Source organism: Synchiropus splendidus, chromosome 13 (genome assembly GCF_027744825.2).
Source record: "Synchiropus splendidus isolate RoL2022-P1 chromosome 13, RoL_Sspl_1.0, whole genome shotgun sequence".
NCBI lineage: Eukaryota > Metazoa > Chordata > Actinopteri > Syngnathiformes > Callionymidae > Synchiropus > Synchiropus splendidus.
In genome coordinates this window covers 3,805,406-3,818,047 of record NC_071346.1, presented here as the reverse complement: position 1 = coordinate 3,818,047, position 12,642 = coordinate 3,805,406, and the positions used below count along the sequence as shown (strand labels likewise).

At 48.1% G+C, this 12,642-nt stretch overlaps 2 protein-coding genes across 3 annotated transcripts in view; both read left to right on the top strand.

The window, feature by feature from the left end:
• ankrd12 (ankyrin repeat domain 12) overlaps positions 1 to 1,145 on the top strand; it is a 30,647-nt gene extending 29,502 nt beyond the window's left edge. For both annotated transcript variants that reach the window (XM_053882676.1, XM_053882675.1), the window contains one exon: positions 73 to 1,145. In XM_053882676.1, the coding sequence (XP_053738651.1) occupies positions 73 to 258 (186 nt within the window). In that variant the 3' untranslated portion in view covers positions 259 to 1,145. The remainder of the gene's footprint in view (positions 1 to 72) is intronic.
• A 903-nt stretch (positions 1,146 to 2,048) lies between these two features.
• twsg1a (twisted gastrulation BMP signaling modulator 1a) lies at positions 2,049 to 12,253 on the top strand. The gene is made up of 5 exons (XM_053882686.1): positions 2,049 to 2,283; positions 3,487 to 3,651; positions 7,100 to 7,199; positions 9,440 to 9,697; positions 11,884 to 12,253. Exons 2-5 carry the CDS (start codon positions 3,520 to 3,522, stop codon positions 12,063 to 12,065), a joined length of 672 nt encoding a protein of 223 aa, XP_053738661.1. The 5' UTR covers positions 2,049 to 2,283; positions 3,487 to 3,519; the 3' UTR covers positions 12,066 to 12,253.
• The last annotated feature ends 389 nt before the right edge of the window (positions 12,254 to 12,642 follow it).

Below are 12,642 nucleotides of genomic sequence, written 5' to 3'. Positions count from 1 at the left end.
CTTACATTTAGGCCCCAGTGTGTGGTGATGCTGAGGTGAGGAATTAAAGAGCAGGTCCGTGTCCCTCCACAGACGTGTCTCTTGATGAGGCAGCAGCACGAGGCGGCGGCTCTCAATGCCGTCCAGCGGCTGGAGTGGCAGCTAAAGCTGCAGGAGCTGGACCCGGCCACCTACAAGTCCACCAGCATCTTCGAGATCCCAGAGTTCTACATCCCGCTGGTGGAGGTCAACGACGACTTCGACCTCACCCCCATATGAGCCGCAGCTCAGGAGCGCTTGGCGACACCTGGAGCACTTAGAATGTGGCGGCGCGACAGAAGAGCACTTAGACACCCGATTGTGTTCCCACCTCCAGGGCGGCGGACGGAGCCCGGGCCGACCAAAGGAGCCGGGTCAGGCAGCGCGGGGAGCTGGTCCCGCTCCTCGCCCCGCTGGGTCACACATCCAAGAGATTTCAATTCTTTCAAAAAAGCGTGTCAATACCTTGTGTACAGACTGTGCTCTTAATTTTTTAACTTATTTTATACATAAAACTGTGCATTTGTAAATAGCCATGTAATTATTGTTTTAAACCTGTAAAGACAAAATGAATAGATATTTTGATTGTAAACTCGTTCCGTCTCATGTTTCAATGGACCAAAGTTGTTTTTATATGGCGTGTCCTCTTCGTGTGTGACGTTCTCGTTGGTGTTGCTTCAGCATGTGTTTGCTTTCGTTGTGTTTCTTTTCCCTCCTCATCCGCCGCGCCGGACCACAGCAGCAGCTCTTCTGACTCTTTCGGCAATTCAGTGCTGTGCATGCGTTGCTTTTCGTTGTACTTTCTTTCCCGAGACAGCTGTACTGTGCACTTATTCGTGAGGTTTACTGAAGTGTTCCCGATATTTTGGCGCCATCGCGTGACCGTCGCCCTCGCCGCTTCACTTCCTCGTGTGTTTTGTCCATCGTGTCTCGTGCACTTGGGTCTGTCGTTGGTTCCGAGGAGGAGAAACAAACTTATAAAGTTTCAACGTGAGATCACAACAAAACCTATTTTTTCAACACAATGCCTTTTGAACGATCTAAAAATGTCTATTTTAATATTTACTTGTTACATGACTTGTACATATTTGTAATATATAATTGAATAAATTTTATTTGTTGTGAAATTACAACGTGGTGCGTTCAGTGACTGATATATTTTACGTGAGCGTGAGGAGTATAAATCATATTTAAAGGTTAAAATCAGGTCGAGTTGAGAAGATCGATCACATTTTTCAATGGAAATAAACATGAAGATTGAAGATGCGCATAAGTGAATATGCGTTTTAGCCACAAGATGGCGCTGTCCGTCCCACTTCAGCCATCGATCGAGTTGATATCCTAAATTACGTGTTTACCTGACCACCAGCATTCCGAAACATTATGACCTCCAGTATACATTGTACTCTTGGAATAAACAGAGGAAAGAACTACCCTTCCATTCACTGCCTCAAGGAAACGCGTCACTCACCTGACAATAAGGTGAAGGAATGAATCTACGAGCACCTAGGAAAAAGTGGAGGAAAGGAAGAATAGTTTGGGCTTCTTCACTTCAGCTGCTGCCCCCTCGTCTCAGAGCTGATGAAACTAGACGAAAGTCCCATTTATAACCTAGAGTGTGTGTGTTTGTGAGCACGTTTTTGTTGTTGCTTATTGAATTTCATTGCGCACCACCGAAACATTTCTGGCCACATCACGTGACCATCCGGTCAGGTCCGCGCCCCGGGCCTTGAGTTTGACACTGTCGTTCCAAACAAGAGAGCTGAACCATAACACGCAAATACAGAAGCTGAGAGGGTGAAAGCGTTGTTGAAATGTAAATGAGAGCTGACAAATGTGTTTTCCCACTCGGGACAGGAAGTGAGGACAATTTTGGGGGGGGAACAGATCACAACAAACGAGTCACCTGCGGGGCGCGTCGATAGAGGCGAGCGGCTCAGCGGGGAGTCAGAGACGGGAATCAAGTCTGATCACGAGGCGGAGGGATTTGGGGTGCGGGAGATGAGGCGGGGCGCGGAGGCGACCGTCGCGGTGAGGAGGCTCATTCAAGACCTCCAGCTCTCTCCCGCGGAGCGCGTGCGAAACTTTGGCGGAGCAGAAAATGGAGCGTGTTTCTTTAAGGCGTCCGACTGCCCGTCGCTTTGTGCTGCGGAGAGACTGACGCCCTGTGGACGGCGTAGCGGCGGCAGAGCACCGTCCTGGAGGAGACTGGGCAGAGACGCGGACCGCGGTGAAACACGCTCCACGCTTCAACTTATCGTCTGGGTGAGTTGCTCTCGCTGCCCTCAGTTCCGCTGTGGAGACACTTCGACAGGAAGGGAAAGTGAAGATCACGATCAAGATGCGTTCACGGCACCGAGCTGCTAATGGACCTCACATGTTTCTCAGCAATGTGGTCAGAATCTTCTGCTTCATCTTGACAAAAGCGTCTTTCAAAATAGCCACCGATATCACTTTGAATGAAACGCAATATTGTCCTTCTTTACCTTAATAGTATACCTTAAAAACATTCACATCTTATAAGCGTCACAGTGAACCGGTTTAGTGCGCTTATTAAATACATACAACTAAGTAAAATAGCGTTTTTAGTCGATGGGATTCCGACCTCTTGGTTCAGTTCATCTTAAAAGTTTCCCGAAGATGTGTTGAAGGACCTGCTGATGGACCTCAGGGTCAGTGGTCCTCACCTGTGGACCTTGTTTTTCAGACCCGTGTGAAGGTGTTGTGTCAAAGTTGTGCGCACCAACGAGACTCGCATGACGACATTTTGAACGCATCACTTCTGATTTCACTCGTTTATCTTGGTCTATTTTGATGTGAAGCTTAAAATGTTGAAGCCTAGAAAATAGTGTTTTAATGTAGTGTGTGTGTATTGTGTGTTGGTGACTACTTTAACTGAGAGTTTTCTGAGTGTGTGTTTTAGCCTCTATTGTGTAGATGTGTTTACTGGTGTGTGTTTTTATATGTGTCACTTCCAGTCTGTTTTGGTGACGTGAGCAACAGTGTGTGTATTCCGGTGTGTGTGTGTCCTCGCAGTGTGCGTGGTTGCATTTAAAAGTGTGTGTTTATGTGTGTATCCGCAGTGATGATGTTTGTATCAGTAGCATCATTAACTGGTTTGGTCACTTGACATTCTTTTTGCCCAATGTGGCCATTAGCAACATGGTGCTAGCTCACGAGAGCGTTGGGTTGATCTGATCGTTTGCTCTTGCCTGAAGCTGTTGAGTGGAGATGGTCCTCATTAAGGGCAGATTAATGGGCCTGGCTGCTGGGACCATCTGTAGGAGGCGCCAGATGTTTTCCTGGTTACTCCGCTGAGCTATCCATCACCTGCGTGTTTGGGGCGTGTGGGAGTACCAGGAGGAAACCCACACGCGCAGCAGCAGCACGCTAGCTCTCGGCGGAGCGTGGAATTCCACTGACCGTGTTTATTTGTCCCCCTTCCCCGGCCCTCCTGTGTTGACCTAGGTGTTCTTCTGCCGGTGCTGGTGAGCCGCCAGGATGAGGCCGGGTCAGCTGATCCTCCCCGCCGCCGCCACTGCTACGCTCCTCTTCCTCCTGTCGGGACTGTCGCTGACCCTCAGCTGCAACAAGGCCCTGTGCGCTAGCGACGTTAGCAAGTGTCTCATCCAGGTGAGGGCTCTTTGTTTACCATCTGTGGGAAGGTCTTGCGACCCAGTGTGACCGTAGCACCTCTTCTATTTGTGTTGCGAACGTTGGCATCTGGGTTCATGGTTTTAATCGCAGCCTCTGGTTCGGCGCCACAGTCCGCTTTTACACACACAGCAAGCCAAGAGGGCATTTCACGGCGTGGGAGAGCGAAAGAACATGGCCGACGTTGTCAAAACTGTGACAGCTAGTGGGGAAGTGTGTCGACTGAATGTACGGATGTTTCAAGGCATCGGTTGTGGAGAATTGTGCGGTTATGGATGAGTTTTGTTAAGTTTATGTGGTGTTTATTGCGTCTCTTGTGAAGACTGCTAGCGTCGGGACGTAGCTGCTGTGTGTGTTGAAGGTCCGGTCTTGACTGAAACCCCTAGTGAGTCATGGTTGGCCCGTGGGCCATGGTTTGCTCTGGTCTCTCTGCAATAAAACAGTGTTAGCGGGAAGGTTGTGTATCATCAGCGTAGGTGGTAAACTGCTTCATGAATCTGCAGAATTTGTGGCCGTGAATTTCAACCGACAAATCCCGGATGAGTTTTCATTCCTGCTAATCATGGGCTGACAGACGTTTCTGACCCAGTCGGGCCTCTGCGCTGCTCATAATAGAAACCAGTCGCTCCCAGGTTTCTGACTCTACTCTGTTGTCGAGAATCTGCCCATTCTCTGGGGATTTATTCCCGAGCTTCACCTTGTGTGGCCTCACACATACACACACGGCGAGGCGATGACGGACGAACGCAACTCCTGACCTCGTCGGAGATCAGAGCAGGAAATATCCGCCGCGACTCCCGACTCCAGCCGAGGCCGGTGGAAGAGGATCCGCCAGGATCCCGGGAGAGGCAGAGGAATTCTGCAGGAGAACCTCGGTCGTGTCAAAATCTGCCCACCGCGCGATGGAGATCTGGATGCAGAACAAAGCTGGAATTTGCGGAGAAGAATGTAGATACATTCCTTCGATAAGACGAGCGAAACCTCTCCTCGGCCTTGTGTCGAGTGTGAGACATGGATTTTCACTCTCCGTCACAGTTTCCACCGCGGCCCGCGCTTAGGAGGCCGATTCTGTCAGACGTTTTTGTTTTTCTGAGTGTGTGTGTTGACTGAACCCGCCACTCCCCATTAAGTTCTGTATTTAACCCCAGCGGTTGTTTCACCTGCTGCCCTGCAGTGAAAGCAGGTCGATGTGCAGACGGCGAGGCAGCAGCAGTGTGTGCAAATATGGAGGTTTTGCTCCGGAAATAAGATTTCAGGGTGGGGCGGCCCGTGTCAGGGCAGCGAACGCGTTCTGTCGGGCGAAATCTTCACAGATGGACAGTGACTAGTGGTACATCTGTTACGTCTTCAGCTGGATCCCTCCTTTGCTATGAAGAGGTGACCCCCAAATTAACAGTGTTTCAGTTATTGTTTTTTTTGGGGGGGGGGGCATTATGTTGAAAATATTGACAGTGTTGTTTAAAAAATCACAAGTTTTGGCTATAAAATGGGAACTTTCTGGCTAAAAATGAATGTCAAAAGAAAAAGCAATGGCAGCATAGGATGTCAGAAAAGAAGAAGATGCTAACACGTCAGCACCTGAGGAAGAGCCGTTCACAGTTTCAGATGTACTCACATGGATTACTGTGTTTTTAATGGGTCGGAGTCATAGACCTCATTCTAGAGGGTGAATTTTCACTTTTTGCAGAGGAGTTTGGAGCGTACCACTATGCTAACGTTTACGATGCTACGTACAAGTCGACCAGATGGGAGAATGGACCCGTCACATACTGGCCTGCCATGTGTACTACGTTGTTTTCTGTCGGTTCCCCTGAAACGTCTCCATTTTTAAGGAACACTATTTTGAAAAGAGGCGTCTCCGTCTGGACGCCTGTGTAGCTAGTGAAGTAGAATAGAAGGTGGACTCAGCGAGGAGCACCCCCTGGTGGTCGCCACAGATTCGCAGCTTCATTCTAAACACGATGTTTAAGGAGTCGAAGCGACTCGAAGGACAAGGAGGAACACGTCAACCTTCTGTGTTCCTCGGTCCTGGCGTGTTTAATCTCCCTCCCCCAAACTGTTGATGCTTCTCCGTGAACATCCAGGTGGCTGGCTTCGCCTCGTGACAGCGAAGCCTGTAGCTCCTGCGACCTCGCCGACACCAACTTGCTAGCTGTCAGAGGCGCCAGAGCGATGGTGCGTGCGCGGCGACGGAGGAACTTTTCCGCCTGTGTGGAAGCTCCACGTCGCTCCGGATTAGTGGGTCTGCTGCCCGCCGCTCGCCTTCACGCTTGGCTGCCATCTCCAGCTCCTGGTCTGAATTCCCCAAAACCCTGGAGGGAGGAAGGATGTGGGGCGGGGGGCGAAGGTCAGGAGGAGGTGTGTGTCTGCGGGGGGAAGTGTTTGGAGCCTCACATCACCACGGGCCAGATGGGCGGGAGCAGCAGGAAGGCGGCGGGTTCGAGTCCAAGCCGTTTGTCGGGTTCATCCTCGGGGTTTCTCCGATCTTTCGTGAGGCTTCAGATCCTCCTCAGCTGGAGGAGATGTTCGGAGCTGATGAAGTGACTGTGTGTGGTTTTGCAATCCTTCACGAGTGAGTCATGAGAGACTCTTTCTTCATCGCTGAGTCTGTTTACATGTCGGAGCTTCTGCTTCGACAAAGGAGGAGCGAAGAAAGGGAAAACAGAGGGGGGCGCTTGAAACTGAGGGGAGGCGGGGGGGTGGCCCGCTCTGTTCCCCAGGTGTTTTCTCCCCCACCTCGCTGGTCCTGCTGACCTTGACTTTGAGGAATGTGCTCTCTGTTCTCCGTCAGGGGGGAGAGAAGGCGGTGGGGGGGCTTCACCCACTTTTCAGCTCCATGAACGCGACTCCAGATTTGCTAGTTTAGTTTGTCAAAATCCCTATTGTTCGGAGACAGTGGTGGAGCAGCAGAGGCTCTGCTCCGAGTCTCCTCTGGATGCCTGAGCTGGTATCACTATTAAGACAGATTGAAAGTCCTCCAGTCCTTGGTCTTTTGGCTCAGCTCTTTCACCGCCTCAGTCCTCAAGATTTCAGGTTTTCGACGCCGACAAATAAACGCTGTGTCGGCGCCCTGGTGGATGTGTTGACTCCGGCGGTCAATAAACCACAGTCTGAATGGGATTCATCTGCGAGGCTGTGTCAGAACCTGCCCGGACCAGGGGTGCGAGGCTGCTCTCATGGCTGGCTCTGTTCCCCACTGGTGGCGCCAGATCTAACCTGACTCTCCTGAGGAGGGAGTCTCTCACCAGTGACCCACCAGTCTGTGGTCTGAGGTCTAAAGAATGTGGCCTGTAGTCGAATATTCCACCCGTCTTCTTGATCCAAGGTGCGAGACTGATGTGGCGGATGCTTTGGTGTATAATAACTGAGCGAGGGAGAAGGTCCTGTGATCCACCAAGGTGACCCTTGAACCCGCCTGTGCCTGCAGGAGTTGTGCCAGTGTCGCCCCACCGATGGAAACTGCTCCTGCTGCAAGGAGTGCATGCTGTGTTTGGGGAACCTTTGGGAAGAGTGCTGCGACTGTGTGGGTGAGTTCTTGTTTGTTTCCAGCTCCAGTTTTAAGACGCTGACGTCAGCCTGACTCAGCGTTTTCATTCTGTTTGACTGCTGTGGCAGAGAAAGTCTGGAAACTGAACCAGGCTTAAAGGATCACTTGCAGACACCACCACTTTAATTCTATAAACACAATCCATTATCTATATTTTATATATCATTTACTGGGTCCGTCTAAAGTCAGGTTAGCGTAATTATTTATTTGCATGTTAGCTCTCAAAAGTCAACGAATATCCCCCCAGTTTGAGTCCCTCGTGTTCGTTTTGAGTCGAAACATTAAAATCCAACAGTTTTGAACCTCTCAAAATAACATTCAGAGGATGCTAGTTGTAGCTAGCTGAGGTAGCATGACCGCTAACTTCAGTGTAAACAATGTTCCTGTTTGATCCAGTGAGTCCTGCTGCTCTGCTGCAGTGTTAGCTGCTGTTTAAGTAGATGCTAAAACAGCTTTATTTTAACAACGTTTCATCTCAACGCTTAACTGAAGTCGCTTTTTTTACGCTCAACTTCCTGGGAATTAGCTTCATAATTCCCGGTCCACTGTGTCGGGAGTGTGCGCGTGCATTAATTGAATTTCCCACACGGTAGTGACCGTGACGCCGATATGATCTCTCTCGATGAATGAGCGCTAATGGATGAATCATGAGCGGAGTTGGGTTACACACCAGCACCGGCAGCTGGTTCCGATAAAGCGCGCGCACATCTGTCCTCCCTCCGTCTGCAACACCAGCTCGGCACCCGGCGACCTCGCTGCACACACTTGAAAGCTGCCGGCGTTTGGCAGCGACGCCGTGTTTGGAGTGGAAAGTTACTTCAGCGCGTCCATTAGCTCCGCAACAAAAGGAGGATTTCTGAAGTGAGCGATCGGGTGTGGTGACGCATCTGCGCTGCAGCGACCGTCCACCTCCTGCGCCTTTCATCTGCAGCAGGACTTCCTCTGCTCTGATTTACTGTCCGCTCGTAAACATGTGGTGACTCTGGCTCCGCTCACCTCACACCCGCCCGGCCGCCCGAGCGCCGATCATGTCGCCTCGCTTCACACGCTCTCGCCCTCCGCAGTCCGGAGATGGCTGCTGTCCAAATATGGAACTCTGAAATGTTGCTTCGGTGAAAGAAGCGGTTGTGTCCTCATGCTTCACTGAGCAGATGAGACACCAGATATGAGGGTGAGTCGTCTGTGGTCCGGAAAAACACAGTTAAGTTTAAAGTTTAAATTCATGTCATGCAATTCACGTCTTCATTGATCAAGTTTCAGTTGATTTCAAAAGGTATTTTTATTCAACATCAGAACTCAAATATAAAAATCATAAATAAATAAATAATAAACGACACCATTATTACAAGAAATACAAGAAATTAAAATGGTTTCAAGATGTATTAACGATCATAATTTTATTTGGAAACAACATTTTAGTCACGTATGTTAATTTTTAAAGACTTTCTGAAAGTGTTTTTTTTTCTCTGCAGATGAATCCGTTATCATTTTATATAATGATATTGATTACTTGATTGATTTTTGAAAAATAACTAATGTATTTTATGCATTTTAACAGCTGCATTTAAATAGTATTCACAGTCCAATTCCTGATTTTTTATTTTTTTTTTTATATTTAACAAATGCATTACATTAGCATCACTGAGGAATGAGCAGTGTATTGTTTATCACCCTGAAATCAATTTTCCAATCCATTTTTACATTGATGCTGAGGGGTTCTGCAGAAGAGTGTATAGATTAGATAAATACAAATGCATTTATCATTGGCATGAAAATTATTTAAACATATGAGTGGTCTAGATTATTGCTCTTAAGTTTAAGGTAAATTAAGGAATATTGATTGACTCAAAAATAATAAAAAATACACTCAGGGTTTAGGTGACACTCGACTAAATTCACTGTATTACTGCAAAATGTTATTGTAAAAATGATGCCACTTAAATACTTAATCTCTTATGAAATTTCTTTTTTTTTTATTATTATTATTATGGCCACTTCCTTTTATTACACCTTTATTACACTTTTTGAAACGCTTAAGTTCACAGCCGCATTTAAATGTAAATGCGGCTGTTATTAAAATTAAATTAATTTAACTTTAATAATAGTGATAATTATTGAATGTGTTTGCCTGCTTTTGTTAATTCAGTGATTGAAATTTATTTAGTCACATATTAGCCGTATCATGTGAAAAACTGAATTCCAACTGATCATGCCCCGCAGGCATGTGTAACCCGAAGAACTACAGCGACTCTCCGGCTACGTCCAAGAGCACCGTGGAGGAGCTCCACCGGCCCATCCCCTCCCTGTTCCGCGCCCTCACCGAAGGCGACGCCCCCATCAACATGATGGTGGTCTCCTTCCCGGTGGCCGAGGAGCTGTCGCACCACGAGAACCTGGTCTCCTTCCTGGAGTCTCTGGACAGCACGCAGCAGAACGTGTCGGTGCCTGGAAACAGCATCCATGCCTACGATGCTCAAGGTAACGGCCAAGTCCTAAACATGAAGGCCATGCTTTTTCTTCCTCTTCCTTCACCTTCTCCATCACCCTCCCTGTCACACTTCTGTCCACTTCTTCATCTCCCACCCTCAACACTGTCTCTCCTCCCCATGTGTCTTCTCCTCTTGGGCTTGTCCTCCAATGACTCTTTTTAAATGCTTGTGTTTTATCTGTCGTAAACTTAAGCACCATTGAACTACAATTATGGCCGACAAACGCAAACGCAGCCAACAATTGTTTTCATCTTCCATTATTATAACATCTCAAACAGGAAACTGTAACATGGAATTTAAGCATTAAAAGAAGGCAAATAAATGATAAATATGTGACTCAAGAAGTTAAAGTGAAATAAACAGAGGAATATTTTTAATGTAGTGAATTGAAAAACAGAGGTTCTAACGTGACAAATGAAGTCATGTGTAACTATTGGTTGGATTGATGTGCCATTGAAAATGTACATTGAATCCCTTTACAGTAGTGGTGTGTATCTAATCTTTCGCTTTCAAACTTCTCAAAAGGATCCAAATGTAAGTGAGTGTACAGGCACCTTTGTAACTTGCTGGTCAGCCAAGAGACTGGCTGCAGACTGGTGGTGGATCAATGCTGTAATCTTTAGAGCAGAGGACGGTGTGAAAACCTCCTCCACCTCACCTGCGCTGATCCAGTTCAGAGTGCTCTACTCACTCCCCCCCCCCCCCATCCCCAGCTGGATCCCTCTCGAGCACATGTTTCACTTTACATACTTCTCTTGTCCCGTCACATTGAGTCAATTTTTCAATTTACTCCCAGCACACTCAGTAAGAGCCGTGGTAATGAGATCAAGCCCGAGCCCTCGGCTCGGTCCACTACAAAGTTCCGAGGGTCCTGGGCTGACTCACTTTCACGCTGGATCACGGCTGACAAACCCGAGGGGCGAGTCACTGGGCGGAACTGGTTCCGCTGCCATGTTTAAATTTGAGATGTGGCGACGCTGGCTCTCCACCTCTGTTATTTGCGCTGACGGCACTTCAAAATAAAAGCCTCTCCACAAACCCCAGCCAGTGACTCATTAGCCCAACATGTGGTGGCACTTACTCGGAGTGCGGTGAAGTAAAAGTTGTTAGTCAGAGCGACATAATTACTGACAAATGCTGCGCTTTTCTTCGCACGAAAGTTTCAGACTCAGGAATCCAGCCCTTTTAATGCCCTGCTTCAGCGTCTTAGGAAGAGGCCATGAATAGAAATGATCCCGCAAAGTCGGGGGATGTTGGTTTGAGAGGCGCAAAACTCATTTCGGTCTTTTAAAGTGACATAATCCTGCCATACTGGGAGCCTTAAAAACCTACCTTCCCAGCTGCCTCGACTCCACTCTTAGACAACGTCTTGACTTATCCCAGCAAATTACTTGCCACCCAACTATGTACCCCCCGCCCCTATTACCGACTTTTTACCGCCAATTCCCCACCCACTGTTCTACTTGTACACCTTTACCTGTCCATACCATGTGACTACCAGTGACCTACCTACCCACTGAATTCCTACCACATACCAATGACCTGAGTTTCAAGTCCCAATGCCCTATGTACCACTGGCAAAACGATACCCTTGTATCACCATACCATAATGAGTCACCCACCACTAGCATCCATGTTCCCTACCCGTGACCCACATCCTCCCTACCTGTCTTTGTTGAGGGTCAGAGCCAGTGGGGTACCAACCCTGGACGATGGAAGGGGGTGGTCAGACCAGGCAGAAGGTTGAGCAGTCCGGAATCTGGGGAGGCAGGTAGAAATCAGGGTGGGACACAGTGCCAACTCAAGACCCACTGTACCACTGACCCGCTCACAGGCTTTTGCTAGGGGCATTTGGGCGACTGCAAAACATGGAAAAATGGACGATTCTTGACCGAAGTTACGGTCGAGAATCGGGCTTCCATTTTTTTTATGTTTTGCAGGCGCCCCCCTAGCTAAAAGCCTGCCCACTCACCCATCTATCATCACCTACCACTGTCCTTTCATCGACCTTTTCCGCCAAATACCCATGTCCGTGATATACCATGCAGATCACCCACCTACCTGCCTATTCCCCGGTCCCCTGCTGACCCCTGCTCTTGTGACCGACCCCCTACTACTAAGTACCCCGCTCATCCCTCCATCGAAAGTCTCACAAGCTCCCACCTGTGATTCCAGAGAACATGTGCACGGTGGTCTACTTTGACGACTGCGTCTCCATCCGTCAGTGTAAACTTTACTGCGAGTCCATGGGAGGGTCCAAGTACCGCTGGTTCCACAACGCCTGCTGCCAGTGCATCGGCCCGGAGTGCGTGGACTACGGCAGCAAGGCCGTCAAGTGCATGAACTGTCTCTTCTGAAGCACCAAAGGACGGGCAACTTCCTCCAGACCTGGGGGGTCCGGCTACCCTGTACAAATGTTACCCGCCACGCGTTTTTGTTCTGCTGTCGTTGCTCTGTATATTTTTAGAGATTTTTTTAGTCGCTGTGAATAATGTATTTTTACACTTACTGTCGTTGCTTGCCAAATAAACGTTTGGTGACACGCTCTTGTGTTGTCCTCTGTGTCTCTTTAACAACTCATTAGTTTTATCAGTTTGTGGTGTGTTTTGTGAATGTTTGTATCAAATGAAGGTTTGTATTTGTGTGTTTGGTTATATTGTGTGTCCATATTTACTGCATTTTAACAAGTAAGAAAAACTTTTTTTTATATAAGCGTGTTGCATTTTGTTAGTGAAGAATGTATTTTGTTTTGGAATGTGTATCCTGTATATGTCTTTGATTCTATATGTACAGTATATGTGGGCGTGTCCTAGATTTTTAGTATGTGTGTTCTGGTTTTGTTGAAGTGGATTGGTGTTGTGTATTTTTTCTGTGGATGTTTGTGTATGTTTGGAAGTAGGCACGCGTGTCTTCCCTGAAAACACACAAACCTGC